The sequence below is a fragment of the Gymnogyps californianus genome, chromosome 2 (genome assembly GCF_018139145.2).
Source record: "Gymnogyps californianus isolate 813 chromosome 2, ASM1813914v2, whole genome shotgun sequence".
Taxonomy (NCBI): Eukaryota; Metazoa; Chordata; class Aves; order Accipitriformes; family Cathartidae; genus Gymnogyps; species Gymnogyps californianus.
Window position 1 is genome coordinate 114,657,156 of NC_059472.1, and position 27,900 is coordinate 114,685,055.

Genomic DNA, 27,900 nt, shown 5'->3' on the forward strand with positions numbered 1-27,900 from the left:
TTTAGTCATTTAGGCAGTCAGGCCTTCAGCAGCCTCCCAGAGGGAACAGCAGAGACAAAAAACCAAGCTGTATTCGCGATTGCGTTCAACACATTTACGGGAAGGGAGTTTGAGACGGTGCCCGGATAGCAAGGACTGGATCTGAGCACCCGATGGGTCTCTGCCAATTCAGTGTCCCTAACACTTGCACAATAAGAAAGGTGTATCAGTAAAATGGAGAAGCGGACAGTGCGAGGAACCAGTGGGCCAGGTTTGATGAGACCATGGGCTGTAATGCAAGGAGAAACATAAAAGCCATGAGAAGGAGCTAGGACTTTCACAACTGCACTGGGATAAATATTCTCTCTGTTCACAGAGTAACATTAAAATCGTTTTCCTGTCAATGCCAGCTGAAAAAGGACGCTTCAAATGAAAAAGGCTCAGGGGATGCTCCTACTGAGCAGCTGCAGCAAGATGTGGAGTCAACCAGGCAGTATTGCTCTACTTGCCGGTAAAGGAGCTAAAAGCCTCAGTTTTCTTTAAAAAAAACCACAGTTTGCACCCGGCTGGGCTGACAAGGAGGAAGGGAAGGTGACAGGGCCGCCATGGCTGGATGCACTCCCCGCACGCAACACACGCGGGGGTCAGACCCAGAGCCCGTGGGTGCAGCACGCGAAGCCAGGCCTGCTCCCAGAACCGGCAAAGGGAGAGCCAGCACGGAGGGCAGGGCGGGGCAGGGCAGGGCAGGGCAGGGCAGGGCAGGGCAGGGCAGGGCAGCCCGCCGACGGAGCGTCCCACCTCAGCTGCCCGCCCACCTTCCCTCTCCCCGCCCTCTCCCTCACCGGGCAGGCAGCCCGCGAGGGGGAGGGAGAGCAGGCCAGACTGCTGTCGGATTGGATAGCACTCCTGTCAATCAATGCCCGCTGCGGCGCGGGGCGGGACGTTGTGCGCACGCGCGCGCCTCACTCGGCCTGTCGTGCCTGCCTCGGACGGCCGATGTCACGTGACTGCGCGGCGGGCGTGGGAGAGCGGCCGGGCGCGCGGGGCTGCTTGCCACGCCCGTCGCGTGCGCGCCGCCTCGCGCATGCGCAGCCGAGGCGGGCGCTGAAATTCAAATCTGAGGAGCGGTTGGGGTGGTGGTTTTGCCACTCTCGGGCGGCCTGAGGAAGCGGACGGAGCGCGGGCGGCGGCGGCGGCGGCGGCGGCGGCAGCAGCAGCAGCAGCAGCAGCAGCAGCAGCAGCAGCGATGGACCCGTTCACTGAGGTGAGGGCACGGCGTGGGCCGGCCCCCGAGTCGTGAGCTGTGGAGGGGGCGCACCTGGGGCTTGACCCGAGGAGGGGGCGGGGGCGAGTTGTCAGTGGCGGGGGCCGCAGGGACAGAGGGCGGCATGGGCCGGTCGGGGTCGGCAGGGGAGCTGCTCCCTGTGGCCGCGCTCTTGGGGCCGAATAGTTTCTCCCAGGCCTGGCTCCTGGCAAAGACCTGTCAGCGCCCCTCGTCCCCCTTTACATTACTCCAGGGGTTTGTGGGCTTGTAGCGAGCCTCTTTCTCTGCAACGGGGAGACTCTCTCTGCCCCCTCGTCTTGCTCATGCTGCTACCTCCGATATTGTAGCCTCCCAGGCGTTTGTGGGCGTCAGATCTTTTCCAGGAGGGGACAGAGGGGTTATTCATGCAAGGTTTTGCGAAGGAGAGGACCTTTTCTAAACCGGGCTGATACTTGACTGCGTTTCCTGGCGCTTTAGTGTTTGCCTTTCATGTGCGTCTGGCAGATAAGATTTTCGGCTGAAACAAGAAGGGACCCTGGAAGCTAATGGGAGTGGTATTGACACACATTGTGCCTGCCATATCTAAAGGTCGAGTGCGAAGTTTGTTCAAAGTAGTGGCCATATGATTAAAAATGCGTCCTATCTGACATTATTGCCACCTGTGATTGGTCACTTTCATTGGCAGGCACAGTTCCTCTTTTTTTAAAAAAAGAAGTCAGTTGTTAGGGTGGATTTGCACGTGTGTGCTTGAGTTTTACAGAGGCAAAATTGTAACAAAATGAGTGGAATTGACCAGCTTGAATCTGTATGAAGATTGGAGGTTTCTTAAAGATGCTGTACTGTAGTCTAATTTTATGTGTGACAGATGTAAAGCTGTGGAGCTGTCTCGTGACTGCTTTGAGAAATGTCATAGTAAAAATGGCCTTCAATCCACAGCCTGCCTAAACAAAAACCTAAACTACTTTAAAAAAAAATCCAAATCAAATACATTGGTGAAATACTCTCTCCTCCTGTTGAAAACAATCTGTATATCAAACTGACATACTTTAAATACACGCCCAAAAAAGGTGACTGCACAGATCTGATTTAAAAAACTGAACGTAAGGTATTGATCTGAACATATTTACTAAATGTGTTATGCCAAGGCAGATTTACCCTACTCCCATATAAAGGCTTGCTAAGTATAAACATCTAAAACCTTCCTTAATTGGTGGTGAGTGACATGATCTGACTAGTCTTAATAAACTTCAAGTCCAGACTACTGAATCAAGTTTAAAGTGGTTTTACATGCTGGGAGATATTCCAACATCAACACGCCCTTCTTGTAGACAGCTGACTTTGAAAAGCTATGACCAACCGTGAGGCCGCTCCTCAGAGTAAGCTTCATTCAAATGTTAGCTAGTATTGCAGAGTGCCTAAAATGTTGCCTTATCAAGAATGTTTGTGCTGTGGAGGACATTCCACTGTTGTGTAAAAATCTAACAAATATTAGTGTATTAGCGTTGAAGTTTAATAACTTTCCTCAAAAATGTTTTCTGAAAGGGAAGTGTTTTACCACCTACCATGAAGTATTTACGTTCTGAGTTTTTTTCTTTTAATATAACCTTTCCTTAGCTTAACTATTTTCAGATAATCTTTGTCTACAAATCACCGTGCTCTGTTACTTGCAGGGAACTGGTGAGGCATTGTAACTGCTGATTATGTAAAGCAGTGTAATTCAAGCCTTAATTGGCCAAAGCATGCTGTTAATTAAGTGTTTGCTGATCACTGTACAGTAACAAATTTTATCCTGGTCTCACTGAATTTAAGTTCAAATAAGTCTTGCTGTAAGATTCAGTGGAATGCATTCAAATCAGACAGTTATGAAATAATGTTTCTTTTGATTAATCTTGCGAGCAAAAACTAAAAACCTTCTGAATATCAGCCAAATTATTAATACAGAATGCATTGAGAAGATGGTGCAGTGGATACTTTTTGAGGATCACAATGAACATACTATTTGTGACTTTCAGTTTATAGCTGATTGATAATTCACCTTTCTTGCACAAAAGGCTTTATGTTTGGTAGTACAGAATGTTAGAAATAGTCTAGGATATTTTGTACTTTGAAGTACTTATTAACGTTCTTAGAGCAAAGTATGGTTTCCTAGCATGGACAATGACCAAAGAGAAATAATTGATGCACTTGCTCAGGGGAAAATTTGCATATGTGAAGTTTGATATTAACTGTTCCTTCAATGTCATGGATAAATTTGCTCCCTTTGCTGCATTCTGCTAGTAAAGCAGGGTAGTTAGAACAAATTCTTGTAATCACATATGGGCCGGAGTATCTTCTCTAACGCTGCTAAATATGTACTTTAAAACATACTATTTTAAAACCAAGATTGTCCATCAACATTTAAAGTGGGAAGGCCTTTTCTGATTTTTTAGAAGGTGTTTTTGCAACACAAACAGTGATCCTCTAACTGCAACTTAGTAGTTCTCAGATTCCTAGATATAATGAAATAGGTATATCCTACTCTGAAACTTTGGCTGTCATCGGAACACTTGGAGAACATACTTGTAGCAAATACCCTGTTGATGAACTCAAAAAGTAAGTCTCAAGTTCTGGTGACTGGCTTACTCATCGTGTGTAATAGCAGAGTTTGAATTATGGCAGTTGCATGGAAAACTTGAGATACGAAAAGCCAATAGGAGCTGGAGCTCAACAACAGAGGCATGCATTCTTGGGAAGTGACATCCTATTTGTAACAACTGAAACTCCATTTTACTGAAATAACAAAGCAGAAGGGAATGTGACTGCATTTGAATAGAACTGTAGGAATACTGTTGTGGAAGATATACTCAACTTCATGCAAGAAGAACAGTTAATTTATATAGCCTTTAAGATTTTATTCATGTGGGTATTACCTGCACTTTGTAGCTCTGCATTTTGGAGGCTGAAAGAAGGGAACTTGACTTGTGGACGCAACTAGCATGGAACTGGCATTGAAGGCACTCCTGGCATTTCATGTGTGTGTCCCCCGCCTGCCCTGCCCCCCCCCCCCCCCCCCCCCCCATCCTCCTCTTCTGTGGAAGTTAGAGAAGCTGATTTTTGCTTTCACAAAAAACTGTTGAGATTGACATTCCATTTGTCCTGTGTTGCCCTACAATGGAACATTGTTTAAGACTTCAGCCTTAGACAGTTAAAAATGTGAAATGTGTATTTAATTGCTGTGCAACAGGGCAGATAATGGCTGGCACAGTTCTCACAATAATTTATGTGCTACCAAACAAGTGCAGTTTATATGCTTCCCTTTAAAGGCCATTAGTTCAATCACACAATTTCTTGTCTCAAAGTGCCTTAAAACCTAGATCAAAGGAGTAATTAAGTATCCTTTAGATGTGATCAAACTGAGTGATAATGATTTGTAAATGCAGTATTTAAAACAAAAAAAAAAAAAACCACCAACCTATTTCAAGCTTGGATGCTATAAGGAGTCACTTTTTGTACTAGAGTGGAACATTTACTAAAATAGCTATTTTGTATGGAATATGATCATAGTACTCAAATTTCCAATGGATGGGGAATGAAAAAGAATGTTGTTAGGTAGCTTAATTGGTATGTCTTTATATGTTCTTCTGTACACAGATATATTGTGATAAATAGCCTGTTTATTAAGACAGCTAGTTATAACATCAGTCTATTCTTAAACTTTAAGCTTGAGGAAGAGAAGAATCACCTTTTGATATAGAAGATGTAGTAGCAACAATTTTTTTTAGTATTAACAGCCATGCATTTAATTTTTTTTTATGACCACTTGGCAACCACTTCAATGTTGTTTATTTTCTTAGAGAATTAGTGCCAATCAGGTGACTTGACCATATGCTTTAGCAAAGTGTCAAAAAAACCTACTAGCAAGACTTGACAGTTCAAGACTGTCATGTGGTGATTCAGTAAAAAATTAATTACTTTCAAATGTTTCTGACTACTTCAGGCTCTATAGAAGCCTCTCTCTCTTTTTTTTTTTTTTTTTTTTTTTTTTTTTAAATTTTGCCATTGCTTCTGTCTCTTTAGCCTGGTTTCCTTTGAAAGCCAAGCTGATGGGAGACACTAGTTGACTTAATGACCATGAAGATGATTGGGGGCTGGAGCACCTCCCCTATGAGGAAAGGCTGAGAGAGTTGAGATTGTGTAGCCTGGAGAAGAGAAGGCTCCGGGGAGACCTTATAGTGGCCTTCCAGTACTTAAAGGGGGCCTACAGGAAAGATGGGGGGGAACTCTTTATCAGGGAGTGTAGTGATAGCACAAGGGGTAAAGATTTTAAACTGAAAGAGGGTAGGTTTAGATTAGATATTAGGAAGAAACTCTTTACTGTGAGGGTGGGAGACACTGGAACAGGTTGCCCAGAGAAGCTGTGGATGCCCCCTCCCTGGAAGTGTCCAAGGTCAGGTTGGATGGGGCTTTGAGCAACCTGATCTAGTGGAAGATGTCCCTGCCCATAGCAGAGGGGTTGGAACTAGATGATCTTTAAGGTCTCTTCCAACCTAAACCATCCTATGATTCTAACTTTGGAACCTACTGGCTAGCTTCACCTCTTCTTAATAAAAAAGCAGATGTCTCAAACTTAACTACTTTTACAATTTTCATGAAAGTTTGTGGCTAGGTGAAAAGACCCAAACCGTTGCCTCTGTGAAGAAAATGCTGCAGCCTGTTGTTTGTCTGGTAGGCCAAAGAACTTCAGAAAACCTGCAAACATGTACTGACCAGCCAGATAGCAAGTAGGTAGCTTGGAATGTGCTACAGTGTGAGCTACCTTTTATCTAACAGGTACTTGCTGAAAAGGGGAGAAGCTGTGGGCATTGCAATGGTGAAATCAAAGTATGGCGATCAGGGGTTATCACAGTGAGAAAAAGGAGGTAGACAGAAAAACCATGTAGCTGGCAGTGTAGAAAATGTGTTTTGTTCATCCTGCTTTCAGGAGGGATAGCCAGTCAGAAAACCAGACTTTGAATATTTCTATTGCATTGCATTACAGTAGATCAGTTAGCAACATCTGAGCACTGTTTGTCTTAATGTAGCCTTCACTATAAATTTCTGGTATTGTGGATCTTAGTATATGCTATATAAAATTCAAACGTTTTTAATTTGAGCTAGTACTAGTTAACACACTTATTGCAATGTATAGTAACACATGATTTATTGACTACTCAGAAACTCCTTGAAAGAACCCGTGCCAGACGAGAGAACCTGCAGAAGAAAATGGCTGAGCGGCCCAAGATGGGAGTGAGACCCACAATGCAGACCAAGAGGGTCAGAGAGCCTTTGTTAGAAACTGGTAACCAGGCACCTCTTCCTGGTGAAGAAGGTATTTTGCAACAAGTTTAATAAAGATTGTCTTTTGATACAAGTCCCATCTCCTTTTTTTCTAAGGGCAAGTGAAAACCCTTCTAAACAGTGATGGATGCAGTTACCTGACCACTAGGACTGAATATGGCTAATGTTTAGCTTAATCTGAGAGGAGATGCTCTAAGTAATTAGTAAGCTATTTAAAAATAATTGTATAATGCCAAAGACAGTGCCTTGTGCTTGGTAGAATTTGGGAAGGGCAGTTTTTTGGGAGGCGTATCAGGGTATTCATAAATCATAACTTTATTTGCATTACAGTTTTGTACTGTCTCTGAAAATATTTTAGATTGTTTGAGTACTAATTTGCTTGAATACTATGACCTGTACAGTGAAACCTGTTACAAAGCCATCACCATCAAAGAGGCTCTGCCCTAACAGTATGGAGACTCAGGCTTCCAGTTCGGAGAACATACAGCCAGTTCCTTCAAGTTCCACAAGCCATCATTCTCCTGAGATGACTTCAGAGTTGCATGTAAATGCTTCTAACAGGGCTTCAGTGGTTCAGCCCCTTGAGAAAGTAAAAACAAACACAGAGTCAGAAACTCCTGCAGCCCTTTCAGTCAAAACACGTATGCAGAAATTGGCAGAACAGCGACGCTGCTGGGATAGCGAGGGTATGTTTCACTTGTTAAGCAGTATTGGTGTTTTTCAGTGTTTGCATTGATGGTTATGTTTGCTAGCAGAAGATAATTTTGTGTGTGTGAATGCTAATGTTTTCATAAAGAATTCTCAGACAGCACTGGGGAAGGCCTAAAATAATGAAACTGACTACAGCTTAATTTTATACATTTGTTTTTTTCCCTACTAGTGTGATGCCTTGCTCATCACAACAGTGACATAAAACTATAAACTGCTTGGTTAAAAATGTGTTGGCTTTGCAATGAGCTTTAATTTAACTTGATTAGTCTCAATGCCTTCAGAGCTAGTAGCTTCGTTCTGTTGATGGCAAGAACGTCTAACTGTTGATAATATGTAGCAAAATGCAAAAGATGCAAATATATCTCAATATATTTTATTAGCAAAATAAACATGTTTTCTTTTTTCCAGATCCCTCTGAATGTGTTCCTCTGTCTCCCCTTCAGTCAAAAGATCTGTCTGTTTCTCCACCTAAGCAGACATCTAATGGCCTGGCAAGTGATACCCCTATTGGGAGAAGAGGCCGTTTAGCTAACCTTGCTGCTACAATTGGTTCCTGGGAAGATGACCTAAGTCATCCATCTGCAAAGCAAAACAATGCACAAGAACAGCCTGGCACTACTTGTTTATCCAAATTGTCCACTACAAGTGGAGCATCTGCTAGAATCAATAGTAGCAGTGTAAAGCAGGAAGCTGCATCCTGTTCTCAAACGCTTGTTGAGGCTTCTATTAATAAACCAGCAACCTCAAAGGTAGCGGTGAGTGTCTGATTTAGTTGCTGATTAAAAATCAATTTGAGTATCGGGGGGGACAAATGTTAACTCATAACTGCTTAATCTGAATTTAAAGACTTGGTGTGAGCAATCTTAGTCTATTTACAACTTTTGCTTTGTAGCAATCCCACATGCCCTTTTTTAATAGCAGACCTGAAACAGCTTAGAATCCCTTTTATTGATACTTAAAGATGACTGTACTTAAGTCTTGTAAAAGTTGATGTCAAAGTAATTGATTGCTGCTCTTTTGACCATCAGAAGTGGGCTTCTTACAGAGATACTAGGTTTCACTCTGTAACTTCATGTAGTTGACTTAAATTGTAAATATTATTGCTGTATGAAAATTCAATCAGAAAGCTGAAATTAGTAGTACCAGATACCTATTGTTCAATTTCTGTCATTTATGAAATGACGATATCTGCCATGTGCAGTCTTGTTTAGGGAAATGTGGGAAAATACCTAAAGTAGCTGGCAAGTGCACCTGGAATCAAATGCTGAAACAATTTGAAATGCTGGATAAAAAAAATCTACAAAAAGCTTATAACACTTGTTCTCAGCTTTTTCTATTGTTGATGGAATAGGTGTGTTATGTTATAGTATGCTATGCAGAATGCTTTCATTCTTTTTCCTCAGAGAGAATAAGAATGTACAGTCTCATCTTAATATTATTCCTTTTTCCCTTGTTAAGGATCCAAACAGTTTTTTAACACGGTCGTCAAAAGTCACTGTTCCCTGTTCTAAAGAATCTGAACAACTGCTAACAGAGAATCCCTGCAGCCCTCAGAAAACTGAAAAGCGTACACAAACAGCAAAATCAACTTTGCCTCAACCAGTTCAGTCCAAAGAAGAGCCAGTCAAAGGAACACATGTGCAACTTGAACCTAAGGGTAAACCCACAACACCAGGTAAGCTGTTTTTCAGCTTCAATAAACGTTCATTCAAATTAGTCTTGTGTGTCCTGTGTTGAAAACTACATATTAGTTAAGAATTTATGGTAATATATCAGATAATACCTATTTCCTGCTGTAACTTGAGTAAGGTCCTGAAGAGTTCTATGATAATTATCATAAATTGTGCAGCTTCCATATTTTGCAAGGGTATTTTCTTGGACATGGTTTTAGTAACTCTTGAGCAAAATCAATCTAACTTTTCTCTCTATGTAAAAATGTATCCTGCTAACATCAGTTAATTGAGACTATTCAAAGCTTCTTTCGAATTGTTGGATACTATGTGTATCCAATTGAAATAAGGTAAAGAGTCTGCATATGTTAGAAGAAATCAAAGCTAAATGCCACATAGATGCTCTAACTTTGCATAGTGTCTTTCTTTTCAGTGGTAGCATTGATGTTGAAACAAGTGATCATCCCCAGTTTTAAATTCAACTGCTTGTTGGGTCAGAAACTTGGACTAACAGCTTGAACTCTTTGAAACGAAGGCCAGTAGAGCAAGTGTGTGTCTCTAGATATGCTGACAATAAAAGACAAGTTCAATAAAGTGGGGTGTATGCCAAACAATGTATCTGCATTATGTACTAGAATGCTCATTTACATGAAGGATGCAAGTGAGGCTGGTTGTAGAGGAAATGTTGAAAAAGCAAACCAGTATAAATCACTGGTGGATCACATGTGGACTTTAGTAAGAGAAGGACAGCTATTTACTCTGATTTGCTGCTTTATTAACTTCAGTGTTCTGTTACTGTGGTGATTTGTACTTCAGGTTTAGTTTGTATAAAGTGTAACTGAGTAAGAGCTGTAAAAGAGACAGCTTAATTGCTTCATTGAGAACCTTTAGCAGGATGCAAAATTGCAGTGATTTCTTTCTGTGTTTTTGAGAGTTTCAAGGCAAAACAACTGTTCTTGTAGGGGGATCAGGAATTAAGCCCTTCCTGGAACGCTTTGGGGAGCGCTGTCAAGAGCGTAGTGCACGGAGTCCTGCTACAAATACTCCAGGGTGCAGAACACCCATTGTTACCCCAAATACAAGGACACTCCAGGAAAGGCTTCTCAAACAAAATGAAAATTCCTCTACTGCCAGTTTAGCGCTTCAGCTTAAGCAGGTATGACTTGCTACATTCATAGCTTGCTTATAAGCTTGGGGAAGATTCTTACTGTTCTGCACCTACCTGAGGAATTTGAAATGTTTTGACATCTTAAAGCTGTCAGCTTTTCCCCCATTCCCCTTTATTTGCTTAGGAACGTGAACGAGAACTTGCATGCCTTCGTGGCCGGTTTGATAGGGGCAATCTGTGGAGTGCGGAGAAAAGTGAAAGTTCAAAGAGAAAACTTCCAGAAGCTAAAATGGTAATGTGTTACCTCCATGTATCAAAAGATGATAGTCTGTGAATTACTTTAACATGTTCTGAACACAGGGATAGATGTGCAAATGTAAATAAAAGAGAAAAACCTATGCTCTGTGAATGCCCAGGCTGTGCAAGACTGCTTGTCAAGTGGTTTGTATGATTATTAACAAATTATTAGACTTATTCCTCCTGCAGAATCAACTAAGGAGACAAGTGATACTGCTTTGAGCCAATTGATTTATTTATTTTTTTGATGATGTTAAGTGTGGGCGTTTTTATATTCTATAACTTTAAAAGCAAAAGAAAGGTCCTCACACAAACACTCAATTTAGTATTTAGTACTTCAGCTGAATTTCTTACATAAATAAATAGGATCCTTCTTGATATTGGATAGGCAACCTCTTTTTCCTAGCAGGTGTTAAAATGTGTTTCTTTCTGGCAGTTTTTTTTAGTCACTTTGAACATTACATCCTGAATGTACTATGTTTTTTTTTTTTGCCAGGAAAGCCAATCTCAGGCTAGTCCAAAACATCCTCCTAGTTCAGATGCCACCGCTTTTGGATCAGCAGAAGACACACCAGCAGGTGACAGGCCAGCAAAGTCTCCCAGCATGGAATCTTCAGGTAAGAACTGTCACTGTTCGCCTGTGGCTAATACTGGACTGAAGCACTGCCCTTGATGTTCATGAGCAGATAAAGAGGCTAGTAGCACTGACACATAGAACTGGACCTCTTATTTGGTTACTGATTTGGGTGTAGTGGTTTTTGTGTGGTCGGTTTTTTGTTTGTTTGTTTTTTAAACTTTCTCTTTTTGCTCTTGAGTGGCTGCACTCTACTATAGTTTCAGCATTGTTTCTTGTGCTATCAGTTTTCTGATTATGAGATAGAAGTCTAGATGTACAGGTTACGGAGGGTATATATTCTAATGCTTTTTTTTTTTGACAGCAAGCTAACTGGAATACTTAATCTAGCGGGCTTTTTGTAAGTTGTCAGCTATATTATCAAACTTGCAAAATTCAATAACTAAAAAAAAAAAAATATTAAAAGGCTAGACATAATCTTCAGTGACTTCTTTTTTTATAAACTACTTAGATGCTCCCAAATGTGAAGAGACTGATAAACCCAGTCCTCTGAAGATCACTGAGCCAAAGAGCCCTGTAAAAGCGATTTCTGTCTCAAAACTTGAACAACTTGCTGAAAAACCGAAAGGTTTGTATTGAGTAGATGTATATTAACGCACTTAGCTATGTGTTGCCACTTGTCCAGTGGAGTGTTAATATCCTTCAAGTCTGAACAATGAATTCACCATACATCTGCTGACACTCGTGTGTTTTGTAATGAGGTTTATTTAAAACAAATCAGGAAACTTCTTTTATTATAACCCTTCTTTCTTGACATTCAAGTCTTCAGGGAATATTAAAACGCTGATATTAAAAGTTTATTGGGAAAGGACAGAAATGACTGCTCTACTGTGGGACTTGCAGTTAAGTTTCAGACCTGCTTGAACTAAAACGTTGAAACTTGTCTAACAAGTGCATCTTTTTATTCCCTATGTATCAGTTATGCAGTATATGTGATAATAGTATATTAAAATAATGATGGAAGTATACTTCAGGGTTTTGTATGCCTGACTATAATAAGTGCTTTTTAATCAAGCTTACCTGAAAAGCAAAAATAGTTGGTTTATCTGTTAACATCTTTCTGTTCATTTAATGAGAATGAAGAGATTGGTCTTGATGCAACTAACATTTTTAAAACATCACCTTTCAGATGAAGTATATGAAATTGAAATGGGTGTGGATGATGAGATGAATAGCTCAAAAGTGATAAATGAAATTTTTGAAGTTCTTCAAGAGGATGGTCCAGACATAGAAAAGCTGAAGAAAGAAATGAGCATGAGCCTGGAAGGTGAAAGTGATGAGGATGAGCAGGAAGAGTCACTGAATATTTCATCAATGTCTCTGTTAACTCCTCTGGTGGAATCTGTTGGTCCAGAGGTGAGAGTTCTTAAGAGGTGGGGAAGGGCTTGTTCATCACACAGAGATGTAGTTTGCTTGTGAACAGTGATATTTTGTTGTATTGTGATACCTGGGCAAATAGAGAAGTTACAAATGACATTTTGCTAATGAAAACATAATGAGGTAAATTTATTTTCCTCTGAAAATAGCATAGCATATTGGACACTCTGCTAAACAAATGGTTTAACTTCTGCTAAATCAAGCTTGAGTATATACATCTATTACTTGTGCTGGACTTCCAGTGGTATACATGCATTCAATGAAGTGGTTACTGATGAAAATATGAAGAGAAGTAATTATGTAACGTACCAGTTTGGAACTAAGGGTGAAATCTCCTTGAGTTCAATGATCTGTTGGTGTCTTTAAAATAAATAAATAAGCTTGCTCCATGTTCTAGGAAATATTTGTAAAATGTCTATTAAATAGTGTATATATAATTAAAAAGCAGCCTCCAAATTTACTGTTTATATGCAAAACAAGTAAAGGTGAGAGAAAACAGATAATGACTAATGTGGACAGATATCTGTAATATAACCTTCTCTTCTCCCCAGGCCTTTGTTTCTCCTTCTAAGTCAACTGGTGAAGGTAGCAGTATCAGTGATGTAAGTCTGAAGTCTGAAAAATTCCAAAGGGCTAAAGTCCCCAGGGCAGAATCTGGAGATAGTATTGGCTCTATATCAGAAGATCGCAACCTTCCATATAGGTAATAAACACAAAAACCCACACCTGGTTCTGTAAGTGTGCAAATTAAGACACTGGCTTTTTTAACTCTTCTAATGAAACATACTGCTTAACCTACAAACAAAGCTTTTTTCCAAGATCTTGACATTTATCAAAGATTGTATCTGTGTAGTCTTTATGTTGCTTAAACTTAAAATGAGCTGATAGAATGCTTTTTTTAAAGCCATTTAGGCAAGTTGGAAAACATCAATACCTGATACGTATGTATGTATATAAAAAAAAAAGGCTTGACACATCTGTGAAACATTTAATGGGGTTTCCTCTTTTAAGTGTTGATGCATATAGATCTCAAAGATTTAAAGAAACCGATCGTCCTTCAATAAAGCAAATCATTGTTCGCAAAGAAGATGTTGCTTCCAAACTAGAAATGAAGAAGAATGGCCCATCTGATCAAGTCAATATCAAAAAGAAAATGCAGGTATCTAACATACTTCTTAAAATCCTTTTTCTAATTTACTATTTGCTCACTTAATTTCCCCTGTGAATGTCCAGGACACTAACATACTGCTTAGAACTGCAAAATTAGGTTGTTTAGCATAAATATCTAACGGTAGGGAATGATACTGCATAATTTGAACAGCTAATGCATCTCTTAGAAGGATCATGCTATAGAGTAAGTCTGGACAGAACAAGCCATCGTTTTGAGAAGGGGACGGGGAATCTATATCTTATTACTGCCTTTGAATTAGGGAAGATTCATAACTACATACTTCCAGTAAGTGGTATTCTGATCTTGACTAGTGCCTTGTTCACCTACACTGCTGAATTTCTGGTGAACTGCTGCTTCCCCTGGTGAAGGGAAGACTAGACTGGATATGGAGCATACAAACATTGAAGTCATTCACTCCCCACCATATTTAAATTACCTCTGAGGTCAAAAAAAGTTGCGCTGCAATGTTCTTTTGCAGAAGTAACAGTAAACTGCAAGATTTTTGTAGTTTATGATCTAAATGGTCTGATTTTTCTGAAGCATAGCCCCAAAAATGCTAATCTCAAGATGTTTCCTTGTTTGAATGTAACACTAAATCTCTCTTTTCTTGCTAATTATTTTTACTACTGGTTTACTCTAGGAGCTGAATAATGAGATCAACATGCAGCAGACAGTGATTCATCAAGCCAGTCAAGCTCTGAACTGCTGTTTTGATGAGGAACATGGAAAAGGATCACAAGAAGAAGCAGAAGCAGAGAGACTTCTTCTCCTTGCAAGTAGGTTTTTAGACTCAAGTTCAATTCTTTGTCACGAACACTTTGGGAAGAATTGATGAACTCTGGCAATGCATTTATTATGCTACCTTGTAGGTGCTTATTTATAGTTCTTCACCTGGAAAACAGGAGAGGATAATATCTGTTCTGTCTCAGCTTCTTCTATAGGCAATAGGACATTTTTGCTATCTTTCTTGTCCCTAGTATTCCTACTATTCTGGAAGATGATTAATATTTCTGTTGCATTTTACATATTTATGGGGGGAAAAAAATTGTTCCGTACATTTTATGTAATTTTTCCACACATGTAAATTTTTCCACTGTTAGAACTGTAACTAATTAATTTCTCTATGCAGCTGAGAAGAGAACTGCTTTATTGGAAGAACTGAATAAACTGAAGAGTGAGGGACCTCATAGTAAAAGAAATAAAGCTGCCTCTACATCCACTGAATTTGCTCCATCCAGGGGATCTGTTTCGATTTCAGAAATGCGTCTACCTCTAAAAGCAGACTTTGTATGTGGTACAGTTCAAAAGCCAGGTAAAACTAGCAACTGAAAGCGTTACCCCTTCCCTCCCCTTTCCCCCATCCTCCCTGCATATATTTCCGGTTCATTCTCCTTGGTTTTTTGTCTCCTGCGTTGGTGTTTCTCAGAACTCTGGGGGCAATGAAAATTTAGCAATTACATTTAATTGATCTGCTTTTTGGCTGTTTTCAATATTTTCCATGGTTGTTTTACTTGTATCCTTTCTGGGTTGTGAGGTTCAAGAAACTTATCAAGACTTTCCCAGCCAGTCTCAAAGATCTTTGTAGTCCTCTGTAACCTGTTGGGGAGGAAGTAGCATTTTGTATCTCAGGTTGTCTTCTGTCTTGCTGCCTTGGAACTTTTTTAATGGATGCAAGTCTAGTACTAAATATCATTACATAAATCCTGACCTCTGGTGTTGTGAAATGCTCATTAAACCTCTATTTCTTTCAGTCCTTTTGTTAACATCCCAAAATACTTAATTTACAAAGACTAGTCTCCCATTATCTTGTCATATTTAAGTCATTAAAGCACTAAAATGTGGATTTGTTTCTTCTTTTGTTCCAGAAGAGTATCTGGCAATATCTCTCAGTAGGTCTAGAGACTTATCGTGGAACATAGTAAACTTCTGTCATGTGGTTGTTTAAAGAATCTGCAAGCCCACAATAACCAGTGCTATTACATAATGCAGCAGAATATGATTGTAGCTGGACAGGTTCCTACTTCTTGCCTCACTAAAACCTGAGGACAAAAGTCATTGGACGAAGTCTTGTTTAATATTGGTTGCAAAACTTCTACTAATGAATTCATATGCAGCCTTTCTTTTTTTCTTGTTTAACTGTCCTATGAAATTTAAAGTGTGTTTTTTATATCTCTAAATAAAACCACAGCCAAGAATATAAATGTAAATATCTGACCTAATTTACCACCCCCACCCCACTCCCGACATGTTACAGTTCTTGTTGCATGAGACAATTCATCTCTCTTACAGGAGAGCCTCTCTAATGGTTACAAAAATATAAGTTTAGTTTCTATCAGTAATTCTCAAAACCAAATTGGCTAAACAAACAACTATGAACTATTTGTTGTCAAAACTTTATTCTGGAAGTGCAGCATTTGCTATACGTTGTGCACCAGAAGCTCTGTTAATCACTCATCTCTGAAGAGAACATCAAATATAAAGAGTACAAATCAATGCTTACTGGAGTCTTCAACAGTTGTTCTGAAAGCTGTGACTTGTCGTATACAACAGAGCACTCAAACTGTTTTGGTTTTTTTGTTTGGTTTTTTAACATGGTATGATATTATGCAATGCTCTTGCTTTACTGTTCAGCAATTTGCTGCAAACTCCAAATTATCTCCTGACACTATTGAGATGTGCGCTTGTGGTCATCTTTCTTTTTTTTCCCCTTATGTGAGAAGTTAGGGAAATGAGTTGCCTGGATAACCAGTTCCTTCATAGGACTGAAAAAAACATGAGAATGGGCAGTAGCGAAAGCTGATGGTATGGTTAAGCTGGCAGGCCTAGAGAATAACAACAGAGTATAAGGAACTAAGATTAACTGCTGAATCTCACTGGAAGTTCTTCCTCTCCACTCTCACGCACTGGGTAGTTAGGTCTGGCCTGAGATGCCCCAGGCAGCAATGCAGTTGTTGTGAATCCTGTGGAGACAGTCTTACTAGTGGACACAGTAAGAAAAAAACTTGTTTTAAGAGTAAATTTATAAGCAAATCTTGACTGTAACCAAGTGTTTAAGTGGGGTGAAACAGAGATGTGTTTAATGGCAATGCAGTACTTGAGGGTTTATAGATACTTGGACACCTCTGGCTAACAAAACCATCTGATGTGTATTTACAGAAGCAGCAAATTACTACTACGTAATAATACTGAGATCTGGAGCAGAAAATATGGTTGCAACTCCATTAGCAAGTACTGCCAGCTCCCTGAATGGAGATGCTCTTACTTTCACTACGACATTTACTATGTAAGTATAAAGAAACTGTTTTGGAACCAGTTTCAACTCTGATGGTGGAGCATGCATAAAAATGCTTAAAATCTTCTTATAAGGATGTCATATTCTGCAAACAAATATGGTGAGATTTTGTGGTATGGGCACGTCCTGCTTCAAGAAATAGCTGGAATGCACTTCTCTCAAAAGAGCAATCTAGACTTATTCTACCATCCATCAGCTAATCTATATCTTGCTTTTTCTACTTTTGTTCTCTCCTGGAACACCTGCAATGACAGATGGATTGCTCTGCCTGAGATGATGCTTTTTCTCTTTTGCAGCAACTAACATTTTATATAGCTATTTGGTTTTGGTATCTGGGAAAAATAGTACTCTTAAAACTAAAACTTCAACTCTCATGTGTTAGCTAAAAAGGTGTTGTGAGTTTAAATGGCTGTTAGCAAAAGTCTTCCAAAATAAATAAGCAAACTCCCTTTTTAAAGTCCAACCCAACTGGAATTTTCACTTAAAGCTATTTACTCAATCCAATCTCTGTTTCTAGAAATGTGTGCCAGCAGTGGGCTGAAGAGTGCAATCCGAGAAATGGTAGATGCACTCTGTCTGCCCCTTGTCCTCCCTCCCCTTTTGTTCTTTGAGTTCTGGAAAGTATCTTGAGATAGTAATGTACTCAAGTCTTAAAAACAGCAATGCTGCTTGCACTGAAGAGTACTACTGTAGAATTGAAAGGATGTCAAACAGCCCTATTGGCCTGCAGGAACAAACTATGATTTACTAATAAGAGATTAGCTATTAGTCAGCACTATGGCTAAGCTTCTCTTGTGTAGAACATAGCTGCTCCCTGGACAGTTTTAAGGAGTGGAAAGAGGGAAGAAGTAAAGAGTAACTTTAAAAAAAACAAAACAAAAAAACCATTTTTGCTTCAGTCTGTCTTTAACTTATTTTTTCCCCCTCCTCCCTTTTAGGCACGATGTGTCAAATGACTTTGAAATAAATATAGAAGTTTACAGTTTGGTATGTATCAGTTCCTGTCAAGAGGATGTGTAAGGGAGAATGATGTGTTGTACTTTCATAATACCTTCTTGCATTACAGGTGCAGAGAAAAGAAGTTACAAGCACTGATAAAAGGAAAAAGGCAAATAAATCTAAGGTAAATGAAACATGAAAATCAGTATGTTGTATTTCAACAGAAGGTACACTAGGAAGACTGCAGTGTTCAGGGACAACTGACTAATAGTCTTAGACAATCTGTTGCTTGCTTTTACTCTTCTTGTTCTTTCTTGGAACATCCGCAATGACAGATGGGTTATGGAGTCCTGCAGCTATTAGTAGATTGGACCTGCAGCACTTGGTTGAGTCTGAAATATATTGGAGGGGAAGGAGACGAAGTCTTACTAGTTCTGCAAAATGCCATGCTTTGCAAACTTTTATTTATTAGGTGTGGTGCCTCTGATAATGATTTAGTGCCTTTATTCTTCACTTAAACTACGCCAGTCGATGTGCCCTACGCTGCAGTTTGATTTGTCTTAAAGGTTCTTTTGATCAACTGCAACACTTTTCTTTCTTCCCAGTGTTAAGTAAAAGCACTAGATGCTTATTTTTTAGAGCAAATGTTGGTTTAATAGCTCCTTGGACATAAACATTTCAGCTTGGATAGGGTGCACATTTCAAGTGTTTGTGCTTTATTAAGGCTTTGTGACCCCAAACAAGCCAGTGGCTCTCTGGAGGTGGCTGGGGGGTTCTTGTTTTTGTTTTTGTTTTTGTTTTCTTGTCATTCCAATAGCTGGGCACAGAATGTATTAATGATTTTAGGTCTGATTTCCTCCTTGTCAAGATATCTGTCACTTAATAAAAACAAGAAACTTGAGTGTCTTTCAAAACAGTTGGAGTGAGTACTTAAATCCTGCCTCTGCAAACAGAAATAGGAACTGTCTTTAATCTTTACTTTCATTTGGTACAGTAAAAGCATGCTTCCACCTATGCCCCAATAAAACCAGTTTGAAGTCCAGGTTTCTTTCTCTCCTGTGCTGTAGTTTACAGGAATCTTTACTTAAAACTGGATGTTTTTCTGGCACTGTAGGTAAGTTGCTGATGTGGGATTACAGGTTTACTGATGGCATCCTGTATCTGCTTTTTGTCAAGCCTCTTACACTTGTCTTTCAGCTTCAAGAATAGATGAGTACATAATTCCACTTAATGTTTAATATACAGTCTCACTTAAATGTTGAGGCTTTAATCTGAAAATATAGATAATGTACAACAGTAGCACATTGAACATCTCTGTACTTGTATTGTTGACTCTTACCTTTAATAAGCAAATGTAACTTTGAAACCCTGTTACATGAAGGAAAAAGGTCTACTAAGATTGTTTTTTCAAACATATGCTGTCCATCCCAAGCTAATGCATACTTAAACTTTTCTGCAGTAAATACTTCTTTGATATGTAGCATTCCTTCCACTGAAATACGTTGCATTCAGTCAAAAACCAAGACTTAGTCATTACAACAACTAGTGTCAGTTCAAAACTTTAGATAAGCCTTCAGTAGTTTCACTGTCTAATTTTCACGCTAATGTGATGGACAAATTCAGTAGCAAATGCATTTATCTTCTTATATTTTTTGTAGGTTATTACTCCAAAGAGATTATTAACATCTATTACCTCTGTAAGTATGAATATAAAGTTGTAACAAGATCTGGTTGTGACCACTTCCAAAGGCCATATTCTCACACTGAATAAGGCTGTGCCCATAGTAGGCTGTGCTTTTTACTTGAAACTCTATAAACTGTCCAGCTTTCTGCCAAACTCTTCAGCCATCAGCTCAAGAAATAGGTAACAGCTCTAAATATGTAATGCTGGAAATATGCAGTTACTACACGTTTATTTGGACTTTCAAGTTGGTTTTGTTTGGTTTTTAAAGTACTTCAGATCTAGTTTCTTCATAACCTAGCTTAGTCTTCTGTAGAAACTGTCAGAAGTTACTTTTCCACTAAGCTTTTATTTCTCTCTCTCTTTCTAGAAAAGCACCCTTCTTACTCCAGGTAAGCAAAATCTAAACATCTTATGCCAAGACGAATAATCTACGCTTGCTGTCTAAAGCATTATATCAATAAATAATACTTGTAACAGATGATAATTTGGGAGTATTAAACACAGAATTATGTCAGTTTGCCAGCCCAGAAACTGGCCCTGTGTTTATATCTGAGTTACCATTATGTTTAATGGAAGGTCTCCTCACAAAATCAAATTTAGTGTCTGGTATCAGATGCCTGTGGCTTACATTCTTTTCCTGAAAAGGTGAACTCAAATGAATTTTAAGATTTTAAACTGGAGTCTGATGTCAGCAAAGTAATACACAACAAACTTGAAAATATGAACAGATTCTGAAGTATTGCGTGTGTGTACTGTTTTTAATATGTTTATATATTTCTGACTCTTGGGGGAGAACAACAGCATCTCTGAGTTTTTCTAACTACATAAAAATGTGTTATACACTTGTCTGATGTATGAGATACTTGAGCTAGCTTTAATACAAATTGCAGCAATAAGGAGTTCATGAACTGACTCTGGAATGTTCATGAACCATGCTGCTGCAATTAGCCAGATTCCTGTGCCCGAGCTATAGTGCTTGTTTCTGTTGATATAAGTGCAAAGAGGAATATAGGCATACAAATTCTGGAAAACTGCAGCGTGTCACTTGAAAAGAGGTTAAGAGATTTGGAAGTCAAGTTCCTACTGCAGGGCATGTGTGCTTTGTAATGTGCCCTGGAGTGCTCTCTGTCCCCCTGAGACTTCTTAAAATGCTTTGTCTTCTCCTTTGTGAATATTTCAAAACTTCGTTCTGAAAGAAAAGATCTACTGAGGAGGAACGGTGTGCATCAAGATCCTGTCTGAATGTGCTGCTGGGCTGCACTGCAAAGAGTGCTTCTCCTGGAGTACTGAGTAGGGCACGCATACAGTAGTACAAATAAAGCCTTTTTAAGCCTTGCAGCATCCTGATTGTGTGTTAACTTCTCTCTCCACAGCCATGGCCAGTCCAGGTGGCCCTAATGCTGTACGCACTACTAATTTCGTCCTTGTTGGATCCCACAAGCTATCACTGTCTTCTGTAGGAAATATCAAATTTGCATTGGACAAGGTAATGGAAATTATTGGTTAGTAATCCAAAGGTGATTGCATACTACTAGAAAAATGAGTATGAGTCTGGGTTTGCTGTTTTCAGGTGAAATTACCATCCTAGAAATGAAACGTAGGTTTATATATATGTTATTTATATATATTTAACTATGAGTAACAACAACTATACTTTTTGTTAATGTCATATGACTGAAATGTAATTTTGAGACACAACAGAAAGAGTTACATTATTATGCCAGATGTTCATTCTTTTCTGTAGCTCAATGTAAGGTATGGTTATGCAAAGATAATGAAGGCATTTGGTTACTGATTTGCTTTTGCTGACAAAAAAATTGATGTATGCAGTTGGCATCTCTGTACGTGGTCTTCATATGGTTCGTTGCTCTTATGGTCTTGCAGTTATCACTAAATAAGACATTAAGTGTGTTTTAATGATAATGAAGTATTTGAAATTTTCTGCATTTAATTGACTTAAAAATTGCTGTTTGAATATAGTGAGGAGTATGAGTTTCCTTTCATGTCCCGATTAAATTTGTAGAAGCAAACTGTCTTAGTATTTTTTGAAAGAGAGCTATTATTGAGTTTTATACCATTAGTTCCTTATCTAAACAGAATATGTTTATTGGCTTTTACCATTAGAAGTTAAAAAATACATTCTTAAATTCATTGTAATCTCTAACCTTGTAATATCGTATACCTAAAACCTATTTTAATAGGTGTTTATGCCAGCAGCTATCCTAAGCTGTCTTAAATTAATTCAAAAGTTACTACAGTTTATGGCAGTACTAAATTACAGCTTTATCTATCCAAACAGCAGCATAAGAATAAATTTTCTTCTTGGCTAATTAAGTCTTATTGTGATGATAGTAGTATTGCAATTATAGCTTCTGATGAGAGATGAGATAACAGGAATTGGTTGTGTTTGTGCATAAGATTAAAAACAAAATATCACAATAATCCCAACTTGCTTTTTAGAAGTTTTACTTTTTGCAGATAGAAGCAGACTCATTTACTGAAACTGTTTGCAGAACTTAACAGTTGAATTGCACTGCTGTTACTGACTGTGTGAACTTCAGAAGTACCAGCTTCGGTTCTCCAGCATAAATGTTCCTCTTAACCAGAACTACATGTCAAAATCTTATTTTGTATATGGCTTGGTTATTGAAAACCCCTTGTTCGTGGACTTACGGGAGTCAGTCTTTACATTATATTCAGCAATTTGAGTTTGAACTTTTTAGTTTACTCTTTAGGACAGGATACTAGACTGGACTAGTAAACTGTAGCACAAGCACAAGGTTCAAATAGAATTCCAGGGGAACCATCACTTGGTTATTTTTTTCCAGGTGCCAACTTCAACAGTTATGAATAAGAACTTTTTTTTGTCAGAACTTTTTTTATTAAATTATGACCTCTGTAAAGCTTCAGTTTTGACTTGGCCTGTGGCTGTACCAAATAGCTGCTTTTTAACTTGCTCCATGCATTTCTAATATGGAACAAACTGCTGCCACAGTGAGTGTTTTGAGTTTCATTCCTCCCTCTTATATGCACTGTTAAAATTCAGGGTAGAAAGGACCAAGATGTACTCATGTATAACTGTGTCCTTTTTTTATAAACCTTAACTTTACACTAATTGCATTGAGCATGTTTCTTTTTTCCCTAGATAAATTTTGAAGGGGAGGAAAAAGAACTGTTGGGCTATATGTTCCAGGACAAGGTTGCTATGATCCTTCAGTTTATAACTTAAAATAGGAAGCTGCTTCCTAGTGCATGTTGCTCATGTCTGTCTGGCCTTTTTGCAGTATTTATTTTTTTTAATTCTTCTAAGAAAATGCTTACAAAGATTTACTAACTAAACATAAGATGTTAGGAGCCTTGAAGACTTGCAGAATTCTACTCCCTGTCTTTTACAATAATAAGCATGCTGCTAGAACTCAAAGTTATTTAGGCCACCTAGGGTTTTTCCTTAACTAGCATGTGTCTTTTGTCTTCCTAGATCACTAGAGGAGGGTTTTTCACTTCAAAACAAATCGATGTGTCTCTTAAAGACTGCTAGTCAGGAAATTTGAGCCAACTTCTTGATGAACTGCACAGAACGTAGAATCAGCTATTCTGCTGATAGAAGACCAGGGAAAAATGGCTGGTGGCCTAAATGTTGGTTTAACTCCAACTTGTTGCCACTGAAGAAAATTAAAATCACTCAGGAACTAAATATCTTGTTTCTTATTCTATCAAGACCTTGTTCTGTCAGGACCTATCAAGACCTTTGTATTTTAAGCAAAAAGCGACCATAAAGAACTAAAGTTTTAAAAGTACTAAACATATCAAAATGTGAGGTTCTTATTTGTACACAAATGTGCAATAAAAATATCTTTTGTGGTGTATACATTTTTGGCTTTAGGAATTACGTAAACTGATCTGCTTAAAAGAAATAATTAGTCTTTAATCTCTGAAAATAGTTTTATTTATTTAATAGTTAACTCAAATCCCTCAGAAGAAAGTGTTTTAGGTAACTTTATGTATGTTTTCTCTCAATTAAGCAAGTGATAATTTTAGTACCTGTCATCTCCTATTTGTAATCAAAAGTCTTCTAAGAAACCAATTTTTTGCAAATTCTTGGGAGTTATTTTGAGTATCATTACAGATAATCTTCTATAACAGTAAGCCAACTTCTTACGGTAGATATCTGAATGACCACACCAGAATGCAAGCTAGCCTAGTCATGGGCTTTAGTTTTCTCTTAATCTAGCTAGACATTCAAAAAATTGCTTTCTTTCCACCACCTCCACCCCACTTGCATTTGAAAGAATGTAATATTTCCTCATTATGTGTACAGGAGGGTGTTTTGAGACCTGCTTTAGTAATTAGTAATGGTGGTGTAGGTTCTGCATAACTGATATGTTCTGTTTGTTATACAGCCTTTTCGCTTTACTGTCACGCAGCTCTTCACTGGTAAACTTCATAATCCACAAAGCAGATTCTTCTGCCCTGACATAAAGTAGAAAGGAATGCAAAAACCACAAACTTGAAGTGGGGGGATTGCCCAAACTTCCTTGAAGCCCTCATTCAGAAATGGGTTTTACTGTGGTTTGGTAGGATATAAGACAAAGTTCCCTGGTGTTGCATGTAGGGTTATAGTTGTCTTTGCTGATAAAAATCCAGGACTGATGCAACTTATTTCTATTATGTGGAAACATGTTACTATTTTTTTTCTCAAATGGTCATGCAGTACTCAAAATTTTGCTGTGCTATACTGTAGGGCCAAGTACATGAGCAAGCCATGCATGCATGCTTAGTTGAATAGATCTAACGTAAAAAAGATTTGATCACCTACTTGTGCAAATGTGTATCATGTCTGGGAGGAAGCTGCAATATGCCTACAATTCAAAGGCAATCAATTTCTAACCATAACATCTGTTTCAGTGTTCTGCAGGGTTTACTGAGGCCTACAGGTGTACGTTTTTAACTACTGAGGATTACTCTTGTTCATCTTAACTACTAGCAAAACTTAATTGTATTTGATTGACATTGATTCCATGGCTCTAAAAGCTACTTCATTATTGTGTACACATGCCTATTCCCTGGCAAATGGTTCTTTGTATTTGAGCAGCACCATCAACCTTTCTGTTTTTTCTAGTAAGATAAAGTACTGATGTTTCTGATTTTTTTTTTTGCAAGATTCTTATGGTATTGCTTATTCAGATTAGCAACAAAATATAGTGTGTAGAATGCCCTGCAGATCATCATTTGCTTGTTGAATTAGCAATTTGTCTCTTAGTTTCCCTGTGGAAAAAAAAGGGATGTGATTTCTTGACAGTAGTGGTGGGAGCACTCAATGTAATGGGTTGCTATGTGCGGGGGATTGGATTGCTATGTGGGGAAGTCCAAAGGCAGTCCTTGTTGCATGCTCCTCCTCAAAACTCTTGAATATCAAATAACCATTTAACCAACCTCTGATACAGTAGTTGAGCTGCCTTTCCCCCCCCCCCAGAGGTAGAAGATAGGGCTTGGAACCTCTTTTGTTAGAAATGACTTAACATAAGTCTTCAACACCTTGAGTGCCAGTTGAGAAAAACTGTTTTCATTACTTTTTCCCCTTCTAGGTTTTTTATACAAATATTTATCTGAGTAGGCACTGCTACATCAATATCTGCCAAAAATGGTTATGGCATTCAAGTACCAATCCTGTTTAAGCCCGCTTTGGTATTTTCCAAAGAGCTTAATGTCAAACTGAGGCAGAAACTTGCAGGATGTGGACTGGTGCCTTGTGTTGTTTTTAACCGTGCTTGGAGTGCCTGTTTTTCTAGATAGAAGCATGTTTGTGCATATGTGCTGAGCTAACTAATAAGCAAATAAGTCCTGAAAAGCTTCTAAATGAACTTGAAACAAAAAATGATTACTATCTTGCTTGAGACTGACTGCTTCTTAGCTCCTAAGAACAAGACAGTGCTAACATCCTGGTGCGGGTGGCTTGCTTGAACTGGTAGAGTTGAGAGGTGTCAAAATTAAATGTCTAATTGTTTTACTTTTTGCAGGTTCCCTTTTTGTCTCCTTTGGAAGGTCATATATATCTAAAGTTAAAATGCCAAGTGGACTCCTCTGTGGAGGAGAAAGGGTTCTTGGTAAGGTATTCACTTCAAATTCCTTCCTCGGAAATTACAGGTCCTATTAAATGTACTCACTTTTTTTAACTTCACACATGTATTTGTAGTGATTGTGAAGCTTAAAACAGGCTTGATTTCCACCCACCCCCACCCCCCTGAACCAGACCGCAAAACTTTCCTAGTTTATCTTCTAAACATGCTTAAATTAAAGCTACCTTTTAGGCTTTTGTATATCTTTTTCTTCTAAACACTGTTCATTTGTTATTCTGAATTTCAGTTAACCTTCTCTTGCTATAATCTGTGATGTGAGATGAGATGCTAATTTCTCTGCCAGAAACTTTTACAGGACATCTTGGACTTTTTTTTGTCTAGTAAAACCAAATTCTCCCTAGCAAAAGATTCCCCCCCCCCCCTCCTGTGTTCACAGACTTTGACTTACAAGGAAGCAACAGTATTTTTTGAGAAACATCTTGAGCAGTTCTCTCTAAAACTGGACTCCAGAAAACGCAGCTGATACTTGGGCCTAATAGATGGAGCTGTTGAGCCTATGTCCAGCAGATGGCAGTAAATGTGCTGGGAAAATACTTCAGCAAGACATTAACATTTGCTGTTATTTTGGTGTTTTTGGAAATCAGAGTTTCTGTCTCCTTTCCCTTTACTTAATTGAAGTTGAACAGATTTCATTAGATGCAAACATTTCACATGCTTATGGTATTTGCTTTCCCATGTTTTTGTGTACTGATTTAAGAAAGTCCTAGTTTACTTCTACTATACAACATGTAAAACCTGAAGAATGGTGTACATACATATTAAATTTTTTCAGAGTAAGGGTTTGGAAACTCCCTGCACCATTAAAAATTATAATCTGAATTGTGAAGAGTGAAAAACACAACACACAAATTAATTGGAAAAAAAAGTTCTGTACAAGTTCAAGAGGGATCCCTTTATCTTAAAATAATGGGAAAGCTTACCACTGTCAACATGATAAACTGGTAATTTGAAATAGCAGTGATAGGTGCATTTTGAGCAAAAGGCTGCAAACTTGAGAATGATAGTGTAAGACCATTTTCTGTGCTATCTGGAAAATATACTGTACTAATAGAAGTCTCTCCCAGTATATATTTTTTCCTTCTCTTATGTTTACTCCTATGAAGGGTTGTACTTGCAGAACCATTCTGGTAGAAGAATAGTTGAGTACAGACGAAGCTCAAGGTATAATGTTACCCCCCCCCTTTTTTTTTTTTTTAAGACTATGTTTGAGGATGTTAGTGGATTTGGAGCATGGCATAGGCGCTGGTGTGTGCTGTCTGGGAACTGTATATCTTACTGGACATACCCAGATGATGAAAAACGAAAGGTAATGCTGTTTCATAAATCTCAAGTCTAAAGTTCTGTAGTACCCTACACAACTAGCTGTTTATTTTTAATGACAGTAACATTTAGGCTTAAAACAGGTAAGTATATTCAAAGCATGAGATTCAAGCTCATAAAGTTTCCTTGGGGAATGGAGGGGACTTGTCTTCATAAATCTGACCTAAATCAGAGCAAACTTAGAAACTGACCACTTTATCTAGCAGGAAAAGGGAAAAGTGGAGGAAGATCCATATTTAATTTCCCCTTTAGTCTTAAGGCTTTCCATTGTGCTTGTCAAATGAATAATTATTTAATTGAAATTGATCAGACTGGTACAGCTTAATAAGCAGACTGTATCGAGTTGCCTTAAGTTTTAGACAGAATGATGACTCTAAAACTTAATATGGTAAAGAGCTAGAGTGGGCAATCCTTCTATATTGCAGAAGCATAGCTGTAACTATGGACTATCTTATTCGCAGTCATTGTTTTCTTGCAGCTCCATGTTATAGCTGAAACTGGTGCTTTTTAAATGGTTCTCACGGAAACCTAAGTTATTGTCTGCCTAATAAGATAAATCAGAGGTTCATCTGTCACTGAGGTGAACCTTCTTGTCTCCTTAGCCTGTTCTTGCAGTGTGTACTGAAATATTTCCAGGTCCTTTTAAAGACTGCTTTCAAGAGGGTTTTTCTGACTCACTTAAGCAATTTACCATTAAACACTTGCTTGTTTGTTGGCAGAACACTTTCTTTCCCAAACTCTGTGGCAAACTCTGGTCCTTTTGGGTCTTCAGTGCCAATCCAGATGCCTGAGTTTAGTTTCTTCCCTGCTAACAGAGGAAGACCATATGCTGATAGTTGACATTGCCAAAATATATCAATGTACTTTCTTTCCCTGCCAGGAGAGAGGGAAAAATCTCTGCCTACTGTAATAGAAGATAGGCAAAAAAATTGAGTTAAGCAAGAAAAAGATTCCCATTCTGCTTTTGTCTGCAAGAAGCAAGCTTTGGTTTGTTTTCCGGA

At 38.6% G+C, this 27,900-nt stretch overlaps 1 protein-coding gene across 1 annotated transcript in view; it reads left to right on the plus strand.

Moving 5' to 3' along the window:
* The first annotated feature begins 1,190 nt into the window (after window positions 1-1,190).
* Window positions 1,191-27,900, plus strand: part of ANLN (anillin, actin binding protein) — a 28,785-nt gene continuing 2,075 nt past the window's right edge. The window contains exons 1-22 of the mRNA XM_050892674.1: window positions 1,191-1,243; window positions 6,437-6,590; window positions 6,961-7,245; window positions 7,679-8,025; window positions 8,729-8,945; window positions 9,903-10,096; window positions 10,233-10,340; window positions 10,842-10,962; window positions 11,431-11,547; window positions 12,109-12,335; window positions 12,908-13,059; window positions 13,368-13,515; window positions 14,168-14,303; window positions 14,657-14,839; window positions 16,684-16,810; window positions 17,758-17,806; window positions 17,886-17,942; window positions 19,417-19,455; window positions 19,810-19,831; window positions 20,816-20,928; window positions 25,460-25,546; window positions 26,778-26,885. Of these exons, the coding sequence (XP_050748631.1) occupies window positions 1,226-1,243; window positions 6,437-6,590; window positions 6,961-7,245; window positions 7,679-8,025; window positions 8,729-8,945; window positions 9,903-10,096; window positions 10,233-10,340; window positions 10,842-10,962; window positions 11,431-11,547; window positions 12,109-12,335; window positions 12,908-13,059; window positions 13,368-13,515; window positions 14,168-14,303; window positions 14,657-14,839; window positions 16,684-16,810; window positions 17,758-17,806; window positions 17,886-17,942; window positions 19,417-19,455; window positions 19,810-19,831; window positions 20,816-20,928; window positions 25,460-25,546; window positions 26,778-26,885 (3,009 nt within the window). The 5' untranslated portion in view covers window positions 1,191-1,225. The remainder of the gene's footprint in view (window positions 1,244-6,436; window positions 6,591-6,960; window positions 7,246-7,678; window positions 8,026-8,728; window positions 8,946-9,902; window positions 10,097-10,232; window positions 10,341-10,841; window positions 10,963-11,430; window positions 11,548-12,108; window positions 12,336-12,907; window positions 13,060-13,367; window positions 13,516-14,167; window positions 14,304-14,656; window positions 14,840-16,683; window positions 16,811-17,757; window positions 17,807-17,885; window positions 17,943-19,416; window positions 19,456-19,809; window positions 19,832-20,815; window positions 20,929-25,459; window positions 25,547-26,777; window positions 26,886-27,900) is intronic.